General features: G+C 43.8%; 4 protein-coding genes across 4 annotated transcripts; 1 reads left to right on the top strand and 3 right to left on the bottom strand.

Moving 5' to 3' along the window:
- Positions 1-8,334: 8,334 nt before the first annotated feature.
- On the top strand, positions 8,335-9,182 carry JR316_0010634 (uncharacterized protein; the record flags this gene model as incomplete). The annotated part of the gene is made up of 2 exons (XM_047896300.1): positions 8,335-8,478; positions 9,117-9,182. The coding sequence occupies 2 exons, from the start codon at positions 8,335-8,337 to the stop codon at positions 9,180-9,182; spliced, it is 210 nt and encodes a 69-aa protein (XP_047744345.1).
- Positions 9,183-12,437: 3,255 nt separating this feature from the next.
- Positions 12,438-13,949, bottom strand: JR316_0010633 (Pheromone B alpha 3 receptor; the record flags this gene model as incomplete). Its single annotated transcript, XM_047896299.1, has 4 exons — positions 12,438-13,444; positions 13,496-13,675; positions 13,731-13,853; positions 13,916-13,949. 4 exons carry the CDS (start codon positions 13,947-13,949, stop codon positions 12,438-12,440), a joined length of 1,344 nt encoding a protein of 447 aa, XP_047744344.1.
- A 1,932-nt stretch (positions 13,950-15,881) lies between these two features.
- On the bottom strand, positions 15,882-17,228 carry JR316_0010632 (uncharacterized protein; the record flags this gene model as incomplete). The annotated part of the gene is made up of 2 exons (XM_047896298.1): positions 15,882-16,980; positions 17,041-17,228. The coding sequence occupies 2 exons, from the start codon at positions 17,226-17,228 to the stop codon at positions 15,882-15,884; spliced, it is 1,287 nt and encodes a 428-aa protein (XP_047744343.1).
- Positions 17,229-18,387: 1,159 nt separating this feature from the next.
- On the bottom strand, positions 18,388-19,748 carry JR316_0010631 (uncharacterized protein; the record flags this gene model as incomplete). The annotated part of the gene is made up of 3 exons (XM_047896297.1): positions 18,388-18,891; positions 19,062-19,506; positions 19,561-19,748. The coding sequence occupies 3 exons, from the start codon at positions 19,746-19,748 to the stop codon at positions 18,388-18,390; spliced, it is 1,137 nt and encodes a 378-aa protein (XP_047744342.1).
- Positions 19,749-22,411: the final 2,663 nt, after the last annotated feature.

Raw genomic sequence — 22,411 nt, 5'->3', positions numbered from 1 at the left:
GCATTTCCGCCCACCCTATCTTTTGCACCAACTCCTTCGCTCTTACTCACACTCGCGCTTCAACGCATTGCGATACTTTTGAACCTATACCATCTCGCGACAAATATTGCACCAATGGACTCCTTTGAATCCATGTTGGACCTCATCCAATTTGATGAACCTCAAGCTACTAGAGACGCTTCAGGAGAGTCACTAAACTCTTGTGATGATGCCGATGCCTGTCTTTCCGACTCTGAAAGATATAACTCTGGCATTATAACGGCGTTTTGCACTATTGCATAAAGTAGGTAAACTTCCATTCTATGCTTGATTTGAGCACACTTACAATTTGACGACGGCAGAACCAACCACCTCAGATTCCTTCAGGTCAACCCTCCTCAGAACCACACTATCCACCTTCGCCGCACCGTGATACCCCATTTCATACTTTCTGTGTGATTTCGCCACTCCCGCCTTAAGATTACGGAGCGGCCGATTATCAACATGACCCCACGTTCCTTCCAGCTTCGTTTCCCTTGTATCCTTATCAATATATGAATATCTTCTGATTGTACCATCTACATACATGCATTATGATCGTTCATTCCTTTCTATCGGTTTTTTCATATCCCTTTGTCGTTATATCATTTCGTCCTTCCAGCCTTTTGTGAAAAATAGCAATACTTAGCCAAACATTTCGATCACTTTGCATTACTCGCTTCAGTCTTGTAGCGCTTGTAGTTTAAGATACCAATTCATTTATCTTAACTTGAACGCGAGGCTGAAAGCATCAAAACTCAAAGACAATATAATCAATGGCGAAGACCTAGAGCATTGGCCGATAGAGGTAATTGCAGTTGTTAAATTGCAATGAAGTAAACATGTTCAAGGTCACCTCTAAATTATAGTATCAGATGGCGTCTCACGTATATTGACCGATTCTGACGTCGATGTGGACATTAGATGTGTCCTATTGGCTGTTTGGGGAGGCGTTCAACTCCGCTTCACTGACCTCATTTCTGGGCCCTAATATTTTAAACTCCGATTGTTCCCATTGTTCGTCTCGCCCCTCAATGCTCTCAATAGGCCTTTGTCTGTTTGTTCAGCAAATATACCCGAATTCTCATCCAAAATGTTTATCAGGCAAAGTAGCTCTGATTTCGAGTTGTCATCTCCTCCCCACAAGCAATGCACCTTGAACTGCCCATCGCTTCCTTCATAGCAGCAGCACTCAGCGTTGCCCCTCTTCCATGGCACTGGCGGTCAGGCACGGTTCCGACGATATCAATTGCACTCTGGCTTTTTGTATGCAATCTCATTAACGGGGTAGACACGATCATTTGGGCGGGAAATGTTGATATAGTCGCTGTTGTATGGTGTGATATCAGTAAGTCTGAATCTATTCCCTCACCATATGTCAGTTCTCTAACGCGGTACATAGGCACCAAGATCAACATGGGTGCGAACCTTGCTCTTCCTGTTTCCATTTTCTGCTTGTGTCTACACCTGGAACGCGTTTCATCCATTCGCCAAATCTCAACCGATTATGCTCAAAGACGAAAAAGGCTTTATTTCGACCTCTTGATGTGTTTCGGTCTGCCCATGGTTTATATGGCTACCCGTGCGTACCTTACAACCCTTCTACGCAAGCTCTCTCTTATTTATGACCTAGATTACGTTGTACAAGGCCACCGATTTGACATTATAGAGGACTTCGGGTGTCGAGCAGCAACTTACGTCTCTGTTGCTTCAATTTTCTTAATTTGGGTACCTCCACTATCTTTCTCCCTAGGAGCATTTATTCTATCAGGTATGTCCTTGTCCTAAGTTACAATACTATCTACATATACGACAACTTGTAGGCATTGCCTTTCGTAATTTCTGGAATCGTCGCATTACTTTCGCAAGGCATCTACAAACCTCATCCGTACTCACACCCTCGCGGTACTTTCGACTTATGGCTATGTCTCTCGTACAAATGTTCTGGGGTGCGGGCGTGATAGCGCTCACGATGTGGTTTACCATGAGAGCTGGCCTTCGACCGTGGATTAGTTGGGAAGACGTTCATTCAAACTTCTCTCGAATCGCGGTGTTCCCCACCATCTTTATCCCAAAGCAGGCCCTCTTTTACACGTACATGCTTTGGTGGACCGTTCCGATATCAACCTTTATATTCTTCGCTTTCTTCTCTTTCGGACAAGATGCAATAAAAGAATATCGGGCCTGCTATCAATGGATTAAGTCCGCAATTCTGGGAAAATTCCCTTCTCTGCTCAAGCAAAAGGTCTCAGACAGCCTACCGTCCCAGTATGTTCCATATCGCAAATATCTGTACTCAGCAATCTGACTTATCTATTCAGCTCATTGGATATCCCCGATTTTAAAATGGCGACCATCAGCAAACCCGACGTTCAATCCCAATTCTCGACATCGCAAATCACACTTATATGTCCACTGACCCCTTCATCTCATAATTCCTATCCTTGGAAGCCGCCTCCAACGTCAGCCACGGGATCCCCATTCTCAGACAAAACTTTTACAACGGACATGTCGTCTACATATTCACAGTCTGTTCACACTCAATGCTCGACTATTTTTTCGGATAACAATGGGCATTGATTTAATTCTCTTGATTACATGTATAGCATCTTCGTTCCGATTCATCCTGTGTTCTGTAATTCTGTTTACCGTAATGTGACATATTAAATTCGACCTGAGCCCATCGACTCAGCGTTCTATTCATACAATCTGACTTGAATTTCTGCGTAACCGAGCTACATAGGGAATGCTCCTATTTTGAGTTTATTTCAAGCTATGCCACGATCCTGCAGCAAAGCATCGACACCTTCCAGTTTGAGAAGGACATAGCTCTAGGAATGCTGTTGATATGGTGGTATCTTAGTGGTATCGATGTTAGTTTCCACAACATTTTCGTAAATACTCATCGGTAATTTTGCTAGTTTGCGTGATTTGGCCGTCTTCCGCGTAGCTGTCTCGACTGCCCAACCTTGGGTCCTGAAGGCTGAGTGCCGGAATTTGCCTTTGGCTTAGTAATAGTAGGACAGCAAAACAAGTAAGTGACAAGTGCCAAATAACTGTCACACTTAGTCACTAAACTGGTATTTTCAGTGTGTACAAACAAATATAGTTTGCAGTAAATCTTTTGCCGCGAACAAAATTCCTATTAATCCCGTATCTATGTCACAAAAGTACATTACTGCACAGTTCCCTCGGCAAAGCCTTGGCTTAAGTTTTGGTTGGAATGATGTCGGCTAAAATAGACCATTCTTTCCGGAATCTAAGGGCTTCGACTTAGAATATGGAATTCTCACGCCATTCATATCCCCGAGTTGTTAACAATGGGACAATGCCAATAAGAAAACAATTTCAAGCTTAAAAGCATGCGCAGTTCGCCCCTAGGCTCAAAACCCTTCTTGCTTTCTACCACTCGACCACCTCTGGAAACACCTGCACCACTGTCCCACTCAATAATGCATACTTATCCCTCACCATCAATCCCCATCGATTCGACTGACTCCCTGGCGTCATCAGACACCTTCGAAGAGCTTGTGCTTATGTTAAGCGGCCCTCCCGCTGATGTCGAGCCAATGTTAACAGACGATGAACGTAATCGGTCTGCTGGAACCACCTATTTCTGTATCATTTCTTAACAACATAAGGTACATCCTTACTTTCGTCATCTGCTATAGGACGAGATGCTAACTCTCTGTAAGATCTGATATCTCTGCTTGTTACATCAATCCTCATGCCGGTCAATGAAAACGACTATCGTATGATTTTCAATAATTTTATGCATTAAAGGTTGAAGATTCTAATCGATTCCTTAGATTATGCCTTTTGTTATATATTATGCTATTGTATGCATTTGCTAGCGTAGTGCTACTATTCGACGAATTCATTCCATTTCTACTGCAATTTCTCGTTATTTCCGTTCGCTTGAGATTACTTGAGATCCATACCATGTCTTCGGCACAATGACTCGATAATGGCCGACGTTGATGCATAGGAGAGCAGAGGAATTGATGTAAAATAATTTTAAAGCACCTCTATACACATACCCAGGTTTGGGCAGATCTGAGGCCCAGAAGTTGTTATTTCATTCACATTGTCCATTTCTCGCGGAGGGCACAGAAGGCGTGCAATCCGAATATAAGTGCCCTGCAGGGTGGAAAAGCTATCCGATTGAGAGGCGCCCTTAGTGCATTGTCCAGTTTCACAGATTTCAGACGCAATTATCAAAGAATTGAGAGTTGAAAGCAGGGTCATAGGCGGACATGCCCATATGTGGAGATTCGGGGCCTCAGTTTAAGATAGCGACTGTAATATGTGCTAAAGGGTGTGCATAACCCATGGACAGTCGAAGTGTTGAGAATGTGCAAGTATGAATGGAAGACGCATGATTGTTTTACTCTTTCCGCCATGGAGTCCACGTTGATCGTTCTGACAGGTTGCATTCAGACTGATATTAGCATTTATGATTTTCGCTTTTCACTGTTTTAAGGCTGTTTTCAGGAACAATCTACCAGGTCTGAAAAGACCCGGAGCCGAAGCGATGCCTGGCAGAATCTGAGTTTTTTTCTTACAATTTTCTCTCCTTTTTCTCTCTCCTTCAGGTCTTAGTCTTGGATTTGTACATTAAAGCTATGTCTCGGACGCACGTTACCGCAAATTTTTCAGATACTTTTTACAGATTACAAGCATTTTAATAAAAAACCACGATAGGAATTTGGATCAGTGAGGATTGTCATTGCTCGTTTGTGATCATCTTCTTCACGTTTCTGTTTTAATGATCTTCTCCAGTACTTCCTGTTCCTGAGTCTGACACTCGTCAGGTCTCACCTGTCATGTTTTCTCGAAGCTCTTCTTGTAGATTCAATATACAGGTACACCTATATAATACTTCATGCCTCGTTTTCTTCCCTCTCCTTCTCGGCTCGCCCTCAAACTCGTTCAGCTTCACTCGTCCTTTCTCCTCGCTCCACTTTTCAAATTTCGACCCCACCCTCCTCTCCCTTTTCTCCTTTTTCCCAGTGTTTGGTACTGCCACCGTTGGTTCTCGTTTGGGATTTCCAAGTGGTTCAATCCAAGCGCTCAGGGCCTTTGGCGGCCATTCAATCTCCTCGCTTTTCGTTTCTTCACGACCCGCGCGTTTGCGTGTTTCGTTTCGTTCTCGGTCACTTCTCGTGACTATGCTTCGGTCGCTCCCGACCACCCGCCCAAGCCCTACGCACCCACGGAATATACGTGACCTGCGGATATTCTGTTCTTCTTTTATACTTCACCTAACTCTTTCAATCTCAAAGAGCAAACTATCCGAGCACAGTTTACAAACGTTTATAAATGTTTGTAAACAGTAAGCTCGAGGGTAGCTACAAGGGGCAGGCGTTCAACAGCGTTCAACGCATCACTTGTCCTAATGCGGCCCATTTGCCAAGGAATATAATAGTCGGCACTTAATTGGTACAAAAATGGTACCAAAACAAGAGTGCAAATGAGTTATTAGTTTGGTGTAAAGAATAAAAAATGAATCATTTGATGTAATACGCACCCATCATTGTCCAAAAAAGAGATATACTTTAGCACAAAAATATGTTACCGTTTGAACCGTTTATAAATGTTTGTAAACTGTTTAGCAAGGCTCGTAAACTAAACGAAATGATATATACCGTTTACAAACGATAAACAAATGAAACGGTTGGAGCCTTAGAGCGAACTATATCTTATCTTATCCGTAAATGATTCTGCACTCATCATTGAACTTGACTTACTTAAAATTTGACGTTTATACTAACAAAGCTGGCGATCAATGTTACATGAAGGAAGAAACGATGCATCTGTAGCAAGATTGCCATACTATGTATTGCAAACGACATTACCCTTAGACGGAAAATCCAAATATGTACAACGATAATTTCTTCAAAAAATGATGAATACTGAGATATAATTATAAGCAATACATTTCGAGCTACTTCGCGGACTGATTAAACGCCGGGTCATGAATCGGAGTTCCAAATTTCTCGAAGTCGAACTTGGAGGGAGGAGTGCAAGGAGATGGTTGAAGTGTAGCTGAGTATTTTGTTGACGTAGATGAGTAACATGAGTCACTTCGTGCTATTGTTGAATCTAATGGGCATTGTCGGGAGGATACAGAAGTTTCTGCTGTGCGTCTTAACGGCAGTATGTACCTTTTTTTGCTAGAAAGCCAGACAACAATCAGCGACTTTAGCGTGTATGAAAGAATATAAACCTCACTCGATAGCAGCTTTATCTCCAGGAGCATGTACGCCAATGGCAGTGACAACACTGCAATAAAAGCTGCGGTAGTTTTTCAGAGCTTCCTCTGCAAAGCCAAAAAATGCGAAGAACATGAAAGCACAAAAGACGAGCAACCATCTATTGAGCTCCAAAATAATGATGGCTTTGCGACTCATCCGCCATATTACTGCAGGATAAATGTTGGGAGTGTACCAGTCATAATGAATATCTGACCAGCTTTTCCAAGGGTAAATCGGTGCAGAGGTGGCGTTCAGATAAACTCCGTAGCTCGATATTGGAATAGTAACAAGAATCTCTGTCGTTGCAAGGCACATGAGTCGAAAATAACGATTGACCGTGAGAGAGGTATTAGAAGCCACGATGTGGTTGAACTGGGCTCTGCGCAGCAAGAATGCCCTCAGAGTCAATGCTAAGGAATATGCAGAAGGATCATTAGTTCAAGGGAAATCGACATAATTATAGAAAGAGGATTATACGTACTGCAGTAAACAGCAGAAATAAGGCTTATAACATTAGGCCATATAAATGATAAAGGGTAGGCAGCGGGGGTGTTGACTGTGGTAGGGAGACATCCTATATCTTCCCATATATCATATCGATGGCCCTGGACGATGAACTCTATAGATACAGGTCAGAAAAAAACAGTAAATGATAGACATTAGTGTCGTACGGAGGGCCATCTGCAGTGCTGGTATTCCAAGTCCAATCGCTAGGTCGATGAAAACAGCTCTTCTCCTCTATGATAGGAAGCGTGTTATACCAAATAACGAAATTCATTAAGTAACTAACCTGAGAGTATGTGATCGTGGCAGTCTGACAGCTTGCAATTTTGTATAGCCGTCGATTTATACATAACGAAGCGGCTGGTATAGCAACAGATATTCCTACTGTGAGACGAGTAGCTGGAAAGATGAATTGTAGGTGTTCGAACAAGAGACGACATTGAAAGTGCGTACATATGTCACACCATAGAGGTGCTTTGTCGAGCGCATTACCATGCCAGATGATCGAGTTGACAAACTGGTTAAGGCATGCAATTGCTGTCCATATCATGAAAAGACACGTCCCAGCGTTCAGAGCTTGTAGATGCCATGGCAGTGGGATGAGGACCAGGAGGCATCCGATGAAAGCACAGGTGGTGAAGATCGGGTATGTTGGGTCCATATGAGAGTCAGTAACGTACTGTGGGGTTAAGAAAAAGGCATATGCCCTCTATGAAGAGCTCTTTGTATCATTGGAATGTCGGATTGGCTCTCAGGGTAAACAATGTAGATTTGAACAATGGGCATTTGGAAACGATGATGAAAATGTTACGTAATCTGGTATCTTCCACATCATCTCGAACACTCGTGACTCCCGCGGGTTCGAACAGCTGTATAACACTATATTGTGGCAGCAATGGCTGCAATCATTTACTCGAAAATGCGGCTTCGTCGCAATACTTGTGTCTACTACTGTGTACTAGATTATATGAAATAATTATGTTATTCCAGAATACCTGCCCATGGCAGGTAATACTTATATTACCACAAAAATTATCGAGGTCACAGATACGTGACTTAAGAACAATGAGCCTGAATACATTGTTATATTTGGTTATATTTCAACGCCAAACCTTAAAAAATATATTGAATGCATTATTGTACGTAACGCGGGTGTTTATTGGATGACGATAGCCGACCGCCCATGGTGGACCATTGACGGAAATCGGTCTGGACTTCAGAATCTAAATCCCCAAGGAATGCTCTGCAAGGGTGAACGTAAACCTCCATAGATCGGAAACTGGGAGGGACCGATATGTATTATCTTGGTATTATAATCGAGTCAGAAGAACAAATCTAATACAATGCTGATTGTTCCCAGATTGTTCTCCAAATTTATCCATCAATGAGAACTCCCACGGTCAACTTATTAAAAGTAAAAGTTCAGGGGACATTTCCGTAACGAAGAATCTCTGCACTTTACCTCTCCGTTCTTCTGAGCGACCTTTGCCTTCTCCTCCCAGAGATACCTCATACTCTTCGTTATCAAGCGACATCCTTTATACTACCCGCTACAATGGACTCATTCACAAACTTCACCTTCGAGTTTCTTGAGACCGGCGCCGGTCATCAAGACCAGAACGACTCTGCGTCGGTGTCCCGCCCATCCTTCTTAGACTCAGATGAAAGAGCTGAGCCTGATGACTGCATGGAGGATCTAGTGAACTCTGACACTCGTGTTGGCTTTGCTGGATTCTGCGTCATTGCCTAAGTCGTCTACCAAGGCAAGGTCGCCTTTGCCTGCGATACCTCCCATCATCTCGTGAGTTTCTGTGTTTATTTCCTCTAAGATTATGGGCTCATAATGTTCCATTCTATCGTTTCTAGAACCGGTGGTTTCGCTCGTATTTATCATTCAGTTATTCGCTGGCATTAGCTCGCATACTCCCCTCCCTCCCTCTGTCTACACATTCCGACCTTTCCTCCCCTCACTCGTTACCGCTACTCTCTACTTTCCACACATCTCATTGCGCCTGTCACCATCATTCGCCCTCAGTCAAATGTCCTCTCTCAAGTTCATTTACCAACGACATCGGCCATTCCTCTCTGCGCAACATATCATCCATCATCTTCTGCCCTTCTCACGCGGACGACTTCTACACTCATTTACACGCGATGCCGAGCCTACCAGGCGTTATAAAACGTCTGTTCTCACCAAGCTATCAGTAACGCATTATCTTTCTGCATCGCTTTATATTCAACTAGCGTCCCTTCATCCAACACACTCAACTTCGCTCATTTCGTACATCCTCTCAGTTTCTCTCATCTTTTTTTTTTCGTCTTCTATCATCATACCAGACTTATATCAATACCAATATCCAACACATCGATACCGCATTACCCACAGAATCTTATGTACAGTAGTGTATATATCACCTGTAACACAACTTTATGAAATTGATCTGGAATCATTTACTTCTGTCGCACCTCAGAGTGAGGTTATCCAATTATCCAGCAGTCTTTTCTCCAGGGTAACACTTTCTTAGAAAACTGTAACTCGGGAATGATAGTCAGTGTTGCCAGAGTTGAAGACAACTTTGTGATCAATTTGACGGTGACATTCGTAGATATTTATATTTAACAGATGATAATACCAGGCTAGAGCGTTCATAAAGCTCAAAAACATCATGGTAAATTTTTTTCAAGCTAAAGCTGCAGACACTGAAGGAGATTCATGCGTTTCTCGATCGTTGGACGTTGAAGAACGTTGAAGGGATAAAGATGAAGTTAGGCTTGGTCCATATCGTGAACCAACTGAAATTCCCACCACGTGATAAAGCAAATAGCCTGCGGCGCGTACTTGGCGCGTCCGTTTGCGATCGGATTATGTTCTGTTTATGGAATTAAACTTACCTAGTAGGAATGTTATTAAAGCTGGGATAAATCCCAGGATTCAGCCGTGTTAGGAAAGCTCATATGTAATCCTGGTGCATCTCGCTTGGACCTTGCACGGGCCTACTCTCTGCTCAATTAGATAGCTGTGGTCATTTCTTACTTTGGAAAAACGACGATAATAAAACTATGGCCTCAAATATAATGAAATACTCATTACAATAGTCAAAAATTAGCTTGGAAACAGTGTATCGGGTTCGATTGCGCGACGACAGGACAATTATAATAGCTCGGCAAATCAATTTAAAAGCAGTAATTGTACTCATGAACTTCATAAAGTGGTGTTGTTTTTCTTCACAGACTCAATATACCCACAACCTTACATTCAAATAAATTCGAACATCTACGAATTCTCCAACATGGATACATTCACTTCCTTCTCACCCTCTGATATATCCCCCCAATTCTCAACCAATCATGAGGAAGAGGGGCAGGCTTTTGCCGACTACGAGGTCCGAATAAAAGCTAGTGGAGGTGGACCAACATGGTTTTGTGTAATCGCCTAGTCGATTACTATGTCATACTCTGGAACTCTTTCACAGGGTGAGAGCTGCCTCGAGTTAAGGATGAAATACTTTGATGCTGACGATTTATTCATCGAATAGAGCATAATAGAATATTTCGTCTCTATTTACTTCAGCATTCAAGAAAACCCTGTAACTTAACAACTGTCAACCTCCACATGAGACCGTGTTGTCTTTCGTTCATTCCAGTCAGTAGGATCCCTCATTCGTTCTTATTATCCAGACCTTTGAATGTACTTGTAAATATTTTGTAATATAAGACATATTTTTGGCGACATGATCACGATCACGACGGAAAACTTCATGATAAATGCCGTTCCTCTGCTCGACTAGGTCTGGGGAGCCTGCCTGAGGCTAACCCAGTTGGCTTTAACTTGAATGTCAAGCATGGGCATCGTTCGGAACAACGTAATGAAGGCCCAGCTCTCCAGAGAACTAGTTCTTGGGCAGCGGCACTTGCAACGCATACCGACATTGGCCCTGCATTCCAAATACCTGTATGTGTTTTTTGTCCGGCGGCTAAGACAGGTAGACGTGAAGGGTAAACCACCCATATCGGATTGTTGGTCGCCACTCTGCTCTAACCAGTCATCGAAATAACCGCTCGATGAAACAATTAGCGCCAGAATTGCTATCCTGTCGCATAGGCCTGTCCAAAACCCACATCGGGAAAAGGATGAGCTATTTGAACGGTATAATCTCAATCGACATATGCTGTAATTTCCCCTCATTTCCTGCAAACCTTCCTGTAAACCAATCTAAAATTTAATCTCAAATCAGCTTTTACCTCCCGTGAAATGGACGTATTCAAAGAATATACCTCCCCACCGTTTACCATACCGACCGTGGACAGGAACAAATCAGACGACTCGATGAAAGAGTTGACGAGCGCCGACACTCGAATTGGCTTCGCTGGCTTCTGCACAGTCGCATAGAGCCGCAAATATAGTCTCTGTAACTCGGTACGTTTATTTACGCTATGGAACTACTTGATCATGGGCGCTTATGTTGTACATGAAAGGTCAGCTATCAATAATCACGAAGTCTTCAACTCAGATACCATCTGCATCTTTAATTATTCTTCAAATACGTGCCTAAGCACTATACCACATTCGTTCTTATTGGTTCTTGTGGGCGACTCGATTTCTCCCATGCTTCTTCTGCCTCTCATCTCACACATCGTTCCGACCTCTGAGGCTGATTAAATTATTCAAATTGTATCATTAAAAATCGTCATATTATCACAAATTTAAACCATTGATTGTACTTCAAATTTCCTCTGTTGAATTGTCACAAAATTCTTGTACGAGTCAGACACATTTCCACCTCTGTCCATGACTCGAATGTACTCAGCTATGGATAGCACGTCCTCGAACGTTCTACGAACCATCCAACAATTAAAATGGAATGGCACATTCATAATCGAGCATCCTGGAATAATATAATATACATGACAATTGGATTTAGATCATAGAGAAGGTGATTGGAGAATGATCGAGTGGTTGTGGGCACTCGACCCTTTCCGTGCTTGACTCGCCACTCTGCAAGTTCTGTTGGGATTCAATTTCCTCTTATGAACATGGAAACAACACAATAATACCTACGCAAGGATTGGAAGAAAATAGTATACCTTTCCATCTGAATATGTGTATCGAAGCTGGCCTATTATGCTATCAGGACTGAAAGTGGCACTACAATAGCGATGTAGGTCAAAGTGTAGTGTGACCCGGGATACAAACATGGAAGACGGTACCAAGCAGTACACAAATCAGGAAAATCCGAATCTTTCAACTTCCAGCAAATGGCTATCGCACAATGGTATAATGGCACCCATACCGCCTCTCCAAACAACTGGGTCACCCACAAAGTTCAACGACCAACAATAGAACAGTCAATGGCCAAGTCTATTTTAATCCAATTGTTCCAAGGCTTAATGATGTTCACGCCAAAACATAGATGGTTAAACTGTGGTTTGATTTTGTGGGTGTAAACTCTTCTATAAGAGTGTACATCTATGAACCTCGCTATTACTAAAATGCGAACGAGCCTGTAAATATGGAGTAGGGTTTTCAATGCGAGGAGAATAACCAAGAAAAAGAGAGAGAAAGATAAGACGCTATAGCTACAGTGGGTGTTGAGAGTTAACTAATAATGATACAGTGGGGTATGAAAGAACGAATAAAGCAGGGCACATGAATCCATCTCAGACGATATCTGGTGTATTCGATTTTGATTTTGAATCTGAGAGGATGGGCACCTGCGAAGACGGTGTGGAGGCGTTGGAATTGGAGCGAGTGCGTGCGGGCTCAGGCACAGTCAATGAGGATGCAGAGGACGATGCGCCTAGAGAAGGAGCGGGAGAGTAGGGTGGTGCGGAGCAGTCGTTGAGTGTTCCGCCGACATCAGAGAGAGTGAGGCCGCTATAGGAAAGGGTAGGGTTGAATTCCTCCTGTTTCTCCGGGTCGCCCTTCTCGTTGAGGTGGCCGCTGACGTCGCGCAGCGAGGCTGATGAGACGTCTGTGAATGAGTCGATCGAGTCGTGGCGGCGGAGGAAGTCCTGGTGGACAAAAGTAGGGAGCACAGGGCGGACTTTGCCATTGGAACCCATGACTTTCGATTTCGAGCCGGTCGAGCTGAAAGCGCCGCTGCTGCTGCCAAATGAGCCGGTGGAGATACCGACGCGCTTGGCGACAGACTGCATGTAGGAGCGGTAGTTCTTCTTAGCCTCGTCGGCGAATCCAAAGAAGGCGAAGAAGACGATAGCACAGACGACGACGAGCCAGCGAGAGAGCTCGAGCGAGGACTCGCCGACCGAGGTAGAGCGCCAGAGGACAGCGGGAAATTGATCGACGCGAGAGAAGGCGTAGTGAGTGTCGGCCCAGCTGATCCATGGTTGGATGCCAGTTCTGATGTTGAGAGAAAGAGCATATACACCGATGGGGACAGTGCAAAGAACTTCGACACCGGCGAGACACATCAGACGAACGTATCGGCTGGAGGTCAGGTTGCTGTGGCCAGAGAGAAGGTCGTTGAACTGGGATCGGCTTTTGTTGAATTGAATGATGCTGAGGATGGCATAGATACCGGAAATGATGCCAATCACAATGGGTGGGCAGTAGACAAGAACGTAGGCAGGCCAAGTGTTGTATGTGAAGGGGTAGCAACCAACGTTTTCGTAGATATTGAATCGATGACCCTGAACGATATATTCTGTAGAGTCGATTAGAAACAAATCGATAGAGAACAGGTAAAACAACATACGGAGAATCATCTCTACCAGAGGGATACCGAGGCCGATGGAAAGATCGACCATGACGTCGCGGCGTTTCTCAGCCTTAGAGATAGTCACAGACCTCACTGAAGAGATGTGATACAAGCGACGATTGATGCACAACGATGCTGCGGGAATGGCGACGGCGCTGCCGACGATGAACCGCGATGCTACAATACACAGTGATAAGCAATTCGAAGATAAACAAAATCCTCGAGGACTTACAGATATCACACCAAGTTGGAGACCAATTGATTGCGTTGTCATTCCATACGACGGAGTTGACAAACTGGTTGAGGCAAGACAGACCAGTCCACACCATGTACAGACAGGTTCCTGTGTTCCAGGCTAATAAAACGATGGATATAAGTAATGTGATCGTCGAAAGTAGATTGAAGAAGAGTGTGTACCTTCTAGATGCCATGGGAGGGGAATGCTGCACATGAGGAAGCCAATAAAGGCGAAGGCGGAAAAGATGCCGTTTGGGTAAGTCATACTGATCTACAGATGGGGTGGTATCGCTGTCGGGGAGTGTGTGCGGAGGGGCGCCCGAGACGACAACGTTCGAGTACACGAAGGTAGATCAACTGGAGGCGGTGATAAAAAATGACACCTCGTCCAGTATAAGAGCAATTGCTCTCGACATCCCTCCCTGTACGCGTTTGGGTTGTTCCTTGTCCTGAGAGTCCCTTCGAAGCTTCACATTTTCTTGTCCCAGTATGGATGTGACCTTGTCCCTTCACCCAAAAGAGCCATCTCACATAAGCAAAAGCGACATCCCTTTTCGGACGTTGCTTTGTTCCATAGCGTCACGATGTCAAGCAAGGGGGCCGAAATAGCACGGACGGAGCGCGATGGTGGGAGAATGTGTCGTTCGGCGGCGCGAATCATAGGAACACGGTGTATGAAGCGGGGTATCACAAAGGAACGCCCAAATGCGGATGTCCAGCTAGTGTGGATATCATCACGTGAAGTGAATTCTAGTCCTGGGGAAGTTGCGGTTTCTGGAATGAGAACAAGGCCAAATCCAAAAGGCGCATCGCAAAAGTATGCTATGATAACAGATGAAATGACATTGAGAGAAATAGGTGGTGGAAATGAATTGATTTTCGGTAGATAGTATGGTGAAGAGGCCCAGTCGATGGAAGATAACGAATTAGCTTGAAACCCAATTCAAGTGGCAAAGCTTCCAAAGCCTGTTTCAAGAAAGCCCTTGAGAGTAGAACAAGTAAATGTTGCCTATCTAACGCACCATATGCCCGTACCCGTCCCTTTCAACTCTAAAACGCCCAGAGCTCCATGACCATCCTCCTAGATTCGCTTTTAAGTCAAGTTATGGGCCTCTTCGCGTAGGACATCCTCTGAGATTCGAATGTGCGTTATCCAGTCATAGTAGGTCGAAGAAAGGAGGGGAATGCTCTGTCCAGCCATAGCTATTGTTCTTATTGAATGTCGTCCAGCCCTCCTTATTGTCTTTTGGCCGCATCGAGGATGGTTCCCACGCCTATGTAATCAGATCACCATCACGCGCTTCAAAAAAAACAATAGAAGAATTATTTTTAGATCATCGACGTCATAACTAATTATTCTGATGGTTTGCTGTCTGTCCTTGAATCGCCACTATGACTACGTGCGGCGAAAGGATTTGAATTTCTCTGATTTGGGGAACTTGTTGTCGCTGAAACGCTCCTCTGCTTCAACCGCTTGAGATATGTACTTGGATTTGATATTTAAAAAGGTAATATTCCGTACTGGAGGCGTGCCAATTTTAAAGCTAATAGAGTGAATATGTGTTGAACAATTGAGAAAAGTTTAGAAATATTTGAATCTCCCAGCGGAATATGACAGTAAACATTGGAACGCCTCCATCAGACAAAGATACAAACTCTTTGTGTTACAATTTGGACGGTACCAATCGGCTTTATTTTCATTTTTGCTGGCCAAATGTCCCGGCCGTCACTCAGTAAAGGCGCAGGAAGATGTGTTATTTGTGTCTTGAGCACCTTGCTTGTCCAGCTTTAGTCTCAGCCTCCCATGCTCTTCGGGTCGATTACTGAATGTCAACCGCTTCGTTTCAATAATAAATTTCACTGGTCGAATTCTGGGACTTTCTGTAGCGCAGTTTAATTGAAATCTGCTGTTACATTACCCATCTTGTTACATAGTGGTATTGTGGAACTGCAACTTGTCTTGCATGCTGAATAAACCTTTCCCATGGCATGTCGTTAAATGTTTCCAAAGAAGACATAACCTCAGCGACAGCTGCTGTCCCGTTAGAGATATAACTTCCCCGTGGTTCATCTCCTACTATCAATATCATATGTTTGAGACTCCAGCGGCTATAGTCGCGCTGTTTTATGCCTGTGCAAAACTAAATCAACCATCATCAATCATTTTATCAGAGAAAAACAAAGGATCCAAGCTCACTTCGTTTTCTTCCCGTTCATCGATCGTCGCATATCCTTTGAACCGAGATCTAAGAAATTCAACATCGAGCTCAAGGCTGTGAAGGTTGGGAAGGTGAAGAGAAAAAATATCCAATATGTCCAGAGTAAGAATCTTGAGTGATATCCGCAAGTCTTTGAGTTTGTGATAAGACACTGCCGGATTGAAGATGGTGAGAAATTCTTCTTCAGTGTGCATGGAGTTGCGTAGCTCGATGGATACCAGGGAAGACACTTTTTGGAGTTCACATTCCGGGGTGGATCTTTGATAATCTTCGAGCTTGGGAAAGGATAGTTCAAACTGAAAAAATCCTTGTGTTGAATTGGGGATTATACGATCCATAACAATGGTCAGATTTGCGAGAGTTGTCAAATGCATCTCGAAAAAGCGAAAGATACATTCCACATTGGTAGATCCTGCAATGCTGATTGACAGCGTGTTCAGTTTTGGGATGTGCTCTAGTAAGGCAAACAGCCGCGACAGTTTGAAATTTGTAGAAATTGACCTTCCAAAGTTACCCGTTGACTTGCGGAAGGGTAGAAACCACATCTTCAAAGTGGTCAACGTCAGTCGATGTCGATTAATGAATGACACTAGTGCCGGTGCAGCCGTCGTATTGAAGATCCTAAGTCTCTCAGCTAGGACAGCTTTGTAATGAGTGAACAATGTCACAGTAAACGATTCCAGGTGAGGGAAAAAAAGAGTCGTTGATAGAGTTTGCGCGATGAAATCCATAGGATATGATATCTCGAGCGACTTTAGACAATTTGCTGAAGGAAGTAAGCAGTTTTGCAAAAGGCGCACGAGTTTGCTGAAAGATATTTCCTGAAAGAAGTCAAATTCCAACACTGCATGTCTGACTTCAGTGAAGGTCAAAAGGGTATTGGATACCGCGTCCCTGTCGCTCTTCACTAGATTTCGGCAGGATTTACCGAGGATGGAAAGTACGTTCTCTCGAGATGACGCCGTTTTTGCGATTTTAGGGGCAACACTGAGAACCTCTAGCTCGTACACGCATGGCGCTCTTGGTCTTTCGGTGGTGTATAATCAATCCATGGAACAAATTTGAATACGTGGCAGAGACACTCACCTCAACAGCGAAAACCGATGGCGGTATTTTCTAGAGTATATATCTTGCATCGATACAGATATTTTGAAACCGCATCTATCAAAAGCAATGCTACGTAGAATCCTGTTAAGATTTCGTATCTCCCATATTTCCTCCTCAGTCAGATAGAAACTGACATGGAGCCATAGTTCGTATGGAAGGTTGACCATGTAGGTGTGGATGGCGGAATATTGCAACGTTGTTGCGGATAGATGGGCTGTGGCACCAGTCCATGATATAGTCCGTGGATTGATGTTGCAGGTATACCTTGTACAACTGTACATGGAGGTTTGACAGGTGCTTCAACCGTCGTACTCTACATAGGCTGTGAACAAATTGATAAAGAGGAGCCTAGTATTTTTAGATCACTTGCAACATCAACTTGAAGGCAATGACTTGAGGACTGGAAAGGTAGCTCGATACCCACACAGACCCACGCACAGACAGACACCAAGGATATTCGTTTGTATATTACAAGTCTTGAGCGTGCCGAGGAACGGTTACTGCAAAATAATGTTCGAAACTTATCTGGTCGTCGCAGGGTCTACCTTTAATCTGTCAAACGATGTGTTGATCTCCAGGAAAACAAATAAACGCAGTCACACCTGGCAGATGCAGTGTTACATCATTTCAGGCTATATTCAACGGCCATGTTCGAGAACACAAATCTACAGTTTGTCCATAATGTTGAATGTTGCCAGCAATGATAATACAGTATTTTGAAAGTATCTAATGCTGCCAATAGTTGTGAAGACGAATGTTGGAGCAAGGCTACACTGGCACGTCGACAATACAACAATAAAAGAGTCGTTTTTAGATCAAGCTTTGGATCACGCGCACACCCCTCCCTCCACCACATCACAGATTGACGGGGCAGGTAATTAGTATGTGTAAAAAATTGAGGGAAATGGGCTCAAAGTCCGGCAGCTGCTGGGACTCATGTCACTGACAGCAGAGAACATGCCAAGCGTGCAAATTGTGATGGGACGATGTATGTTGGTGATGCATTGCTAGGGTGGGGTTCACAAAAATTCTGGAATGTGCTGAATTATCTATTATATTAGCCAGGGCACTGTATAGTTATACTGCGGTACTGCATCTCGTCGTGCATACTTAATAAACCTTGCCCATGGCATGCCGTTAAATGTTTCCAAAGACATGACCTCTGCAACAGCTGCCTCCCCGTTAGAGATATAGTTGGTCCGTGAGTCATCTCCCACTATCAATATCAGATGCTTGAGACTCCAGCTGCTGTAGTCATGCCGCTTTATTATGGTACAGAACTAAAATCAAACTTCGTTAATCATTTGATCAGCCAAAGGCAAATCATCATCGACTCACTTCGTTCTCTTCCTGTTCATTGATGATCAAATTTCCTTTGTGACGACATTTGAGAAACCTGACAAGGATGTAAAGCCCGTGAAGATTGTGCAAGTGAAGAGCAAAAATGTCCAACATATCCGGAGTAAGAATCTGAAGTGACATGTGCAAATATTTAAGTTTGTGATAAGACACAGCTGGATCGAAAATGGTGAGAAAGTCTTCTCTGTTATGCAAGACGTTGCGCAGTTTCATGGAGACCAACGAAGACACTTGCTGATGGGTAGATTGCAAGGTGGATTTTTGGTATGAAGAAGATGCAAGTGCAGAGGTGTCGTACTGACATCGAAGAAGAAAGTCCTCAAGCTTTGGCATCGGCACATCGAATTGGTCTAAAAGTCCTCGAGTCGATGTCGTTTTTGAATCACCAATGATGACGCTTAGGTGTATTAAAGTAGTGAGGTGCATTTGAGCAGGCGAGAAATATATCCCAAGGTTGTAGATGCCGAAATGCTGATTGACAATATTTCCAAGTGCGGGAAATGTCCTAGTGATGTAAACAATGGCGAGAGATTGAAATTTGTAGGTGTTACTGGTCGAAGCGTATATAAAGAGGGGGCCAAGGGATAGAGCCATAGGTTTAAAGTGGTCAAAGTAAAGCGATGCCGGTTAATGAATGGCACCAGTGTTGTCGTAGCCGTCGTGGTGAAGAGTCTCTCAGCTTCTGCAGCGCTCCTATGAGTGAATAAAGTCACAGTAAAAGATTTGAGATGAGGCAATAAGAGAGCCGGTGGTATAGTTTTCCCAATCAATTCGATAGGAAACGACATTTCGAGAGAATTTAGATGATTTGTTGAAGGAAGCAAGCAGTTCTGCAAAAGGCGCGTGGTCTTCGAGAGATCCATCGCTTGAATCAAGTCAAATTTCAGCACCACGTGTCTGAGTTCCGTGAAGGTCTGAAGGGTTTCAGAAACCGCGTCCCTGTCGCTCTTTACAATATTACGCCATGATTGACTGAGGAATGAAAGTATCTTCTCTCGAGACGATGCCGGCTTTGCAATTTTCGAGGTAGCGGGCACAACGGTGCAAACGTGTAGCTCGCGCACACGTGTCGATATATTACTATTGCTTGAATATTATCAGTTATTGGAACCAAAATAAATGCACGGCGAAGAAACTCACCTGAACCGCGAAAATCGACTGCGGTATTCCCTGGAGTATACATCTAGCATTGATAAGCAGACCTTCCGGAAATGCCTGTCCAAAACAATTCCACGCACAGTCCTGTTAAGAGATCGCATCATCCACACTTCCTCATCATTCAGAAAGGAGGTGATATGCAGCCATAGTTCGTATGGAAGATTGCCCATGTATGCGTTGTTGATCGACAGAAAGTTTCAACACTTTCGGATAGAGGGGTCTTTCTTATCGTCCGTCGCACCAGTCCGAGCATTGACGTTGCAAACGGACCTAGCATAGCTGTACAAGGATAGCTATGCGCGGCTTGTTGACAGCTGTGGCAACTGTGCACTACACAGGCCACGGATAATCCATAAGGAGGACCTATTAATAGATGTTGCAACCTCCAAGGCTATGATCGAGCAATGAGAAACGACGTCAAGGATACGCAACAATATTACCTGTCAATAGGTCGCCGAGGAAAAGGTCTTCCAGGCATGTGCATGACCTTCAATTTATTCAAGCAACACATTCAACTCCAGTAAAATAAACGAGTGAAGTAACACCTGCAAAACAATTTAATATATATATTCGATGTGAGAATCGTCTGAACTATGCAGGTTGACAATCAACCGCCATGTCTAATATCAAATCCACAGCCTGTCTGGCTCCGCGCATATATTCTGCCAACGGCATATCGTTGAATGTTTCCAGGAAAGGCATTCTTGTTGCAACAGCGACTATCCCATTCCCGTACCTTGTTCGTGTACGGCGACCGCCACTCTTTACCTCCAATTTTAGATGCCTGAGTTTCCAATGCTGATATATGTGATGACGAATGTCGGAGCAGAACTACACATCAGGTCAGTACTCAATGGCAGACACAGGCAAAATGGCCGACTTGCCTCGTATTCTTCGTTAATCTCTTCCGGGCTTGTATGCCGTCTTTTGAGCCGACGTACCAGCAAGTCGAGCTCATAAAGGTTCTCAAGGCGTGAGGACAAGATGGAAAGCATCCCAGGAGTCGCGTGAAAATGCGCTTCAGTGTGGAAGCTGTTTAACAATTTCAAGGAGGTTAATGTCGAGGAATGTTGTCGAATAAAGCCCAAGGTTGGTTCTTGGTACGGGGAGGTTGTCAAGGACTTCGTATCATAGTAGTATTGGACTACAATCTCTTCGAGCAGCGGTAACGAGACTTTAAATTGATCCAGAACTCCATGCGTTGTAGTGAGCTCCATATGTGTCATATCGATCTTCAGCCGTCTCAAAGTAGAGGAATGCATCTCCAAAAAGTGATAAGTAGAGTCGATTGATGTAAAAGACGAAAGGGCTATCGTCAAATACCGAAGGTTAGGGATGTGGTCGAGAGATATAAGGAGTGGGAAGAGGTTAAATGTTGTATCCAAGCTCAATGAATACATATCCCATGTTGGCGGCAGCGGCGCCAGGGTTAGCACCAATATACTTAGTGATAAACGGTGTCGATTGATGAAGGGCACCAATACTTTGGTGGCGGTGTATGCGAAATGTTCGTTTACATCCGATAAGTTGCCTGTTAGCGTAAATAAGGTGACTGAAAATGATGTTAGAAGAGGAAGGTACAGATCCGATGGTATGAAGGTCATCAAAGATTCGAATGGAAAGGAAAATTTAAGTGTTTGTAGGCGAGTGGAATGCGACAAAAGACTCGCACGGATAAGGGGTCCACATTTTGTAAGTGGTATTGGCCGAACAGATTGATATTGGATTTCAATATGCCGGAGATTGATGAATCTATCAATGGCATGAATGATATCAACATCGTCTCTATTCAGGAGGTTCGAGAACAGTTTCTTGATAAGCACAGTTCTTCGCGAAGTTTGAATTGCTGGAGGGAAGTAGGATCGCGCGTAGGGATCAAACGAAAGGTAGCGTACGTGTGGCGCTATGCCGTCTTCACTACATAATCCTTGTTATTCTGGAAATGAACTGAAGAATCAATAGTCGCACCTGAGCCGTAAAAATTGATGACGATATTTCTTTACATCTACATCCTTCATAGATACGGCAACTTTTTCGTAAAGCCTGCTCATAGCAATGTTACGGATACTCTTATTCACAGTACACAGATTCCATATTTCATGGTCGAGTAGATAAGAGATGATGAGTAGCCACAATTCGTATGGAAATCGAGACATTCGAATAGAGGTTGTCGCAATGGAGAATGACAACTTGAAGTCGTGCTTTTTAACATAGTGAGCAAGCTATTCTAAGATGATGACCATAGCCTAGATGGAACTTTCCTAATGGATTGATTAGAACATGATGGAGAATAGACATTCAACAGTGAAAAATCACCCATAACTGCAGACTTGATGACATCCAGTGACAAAACTCAAGTCATCCACAAGGCAATGCATGCCAATGGAAGTCAGCAGCGTCTCAGGCAGTTTGCTTGCGAAAGTGATGATCGATAGATGCAAACAGCGACAGTTCCAAATCGAATATAGGTATTGTCGTCAAAAACCCGTGAAAATTGTCGGGCATCGCGTAATGTCAACCGTGAAAGACATCCATGAGAAACAACTGTGAAGACTGTGAAGTGGAGTATAGCATAGCAATCTGTCCGTCCTGTGATTGATGACTTGATGAAGGGTGTGTAAGAATGTGAAGGAAAGTGGTGAAAATCTGAACGATACTCGCAAGGTGGCAGTGCTCGAGAGCGCCGGTTATTCCCGAGTGCAAGGTGAGCCAATCAGCGCTCGCGCTTACGTGCTTCTTTGCCCCACTGGCAGTGTTCTGAAAGCTGTGTCGGGAACTTGGTAAATCGAACATAAATCGCATATAAATGCATGCTATCGAACAAAGGTTAAGC

The sequence above is a fragment of the Psilocybe cubensis genome, chromosome 10, assembly GCF_017499595.1.
Source record: "Psilocybe cubensis strain MGC-MH-2018 chromosome 10, whole genome shotgun sequence".
Lineage (NCBI taxonomy): Eukaryota > Fungi > Basidiomycota > Agaricomycetes > Agaricales > Agrocybaceae > Psilocybe > Psilocybe cubensis.
The sequence above is the reverse complement of the archived record's forward strand: the minus strand, read 5'-3'. Positions and strand labels throughout refer to the sequence as shown.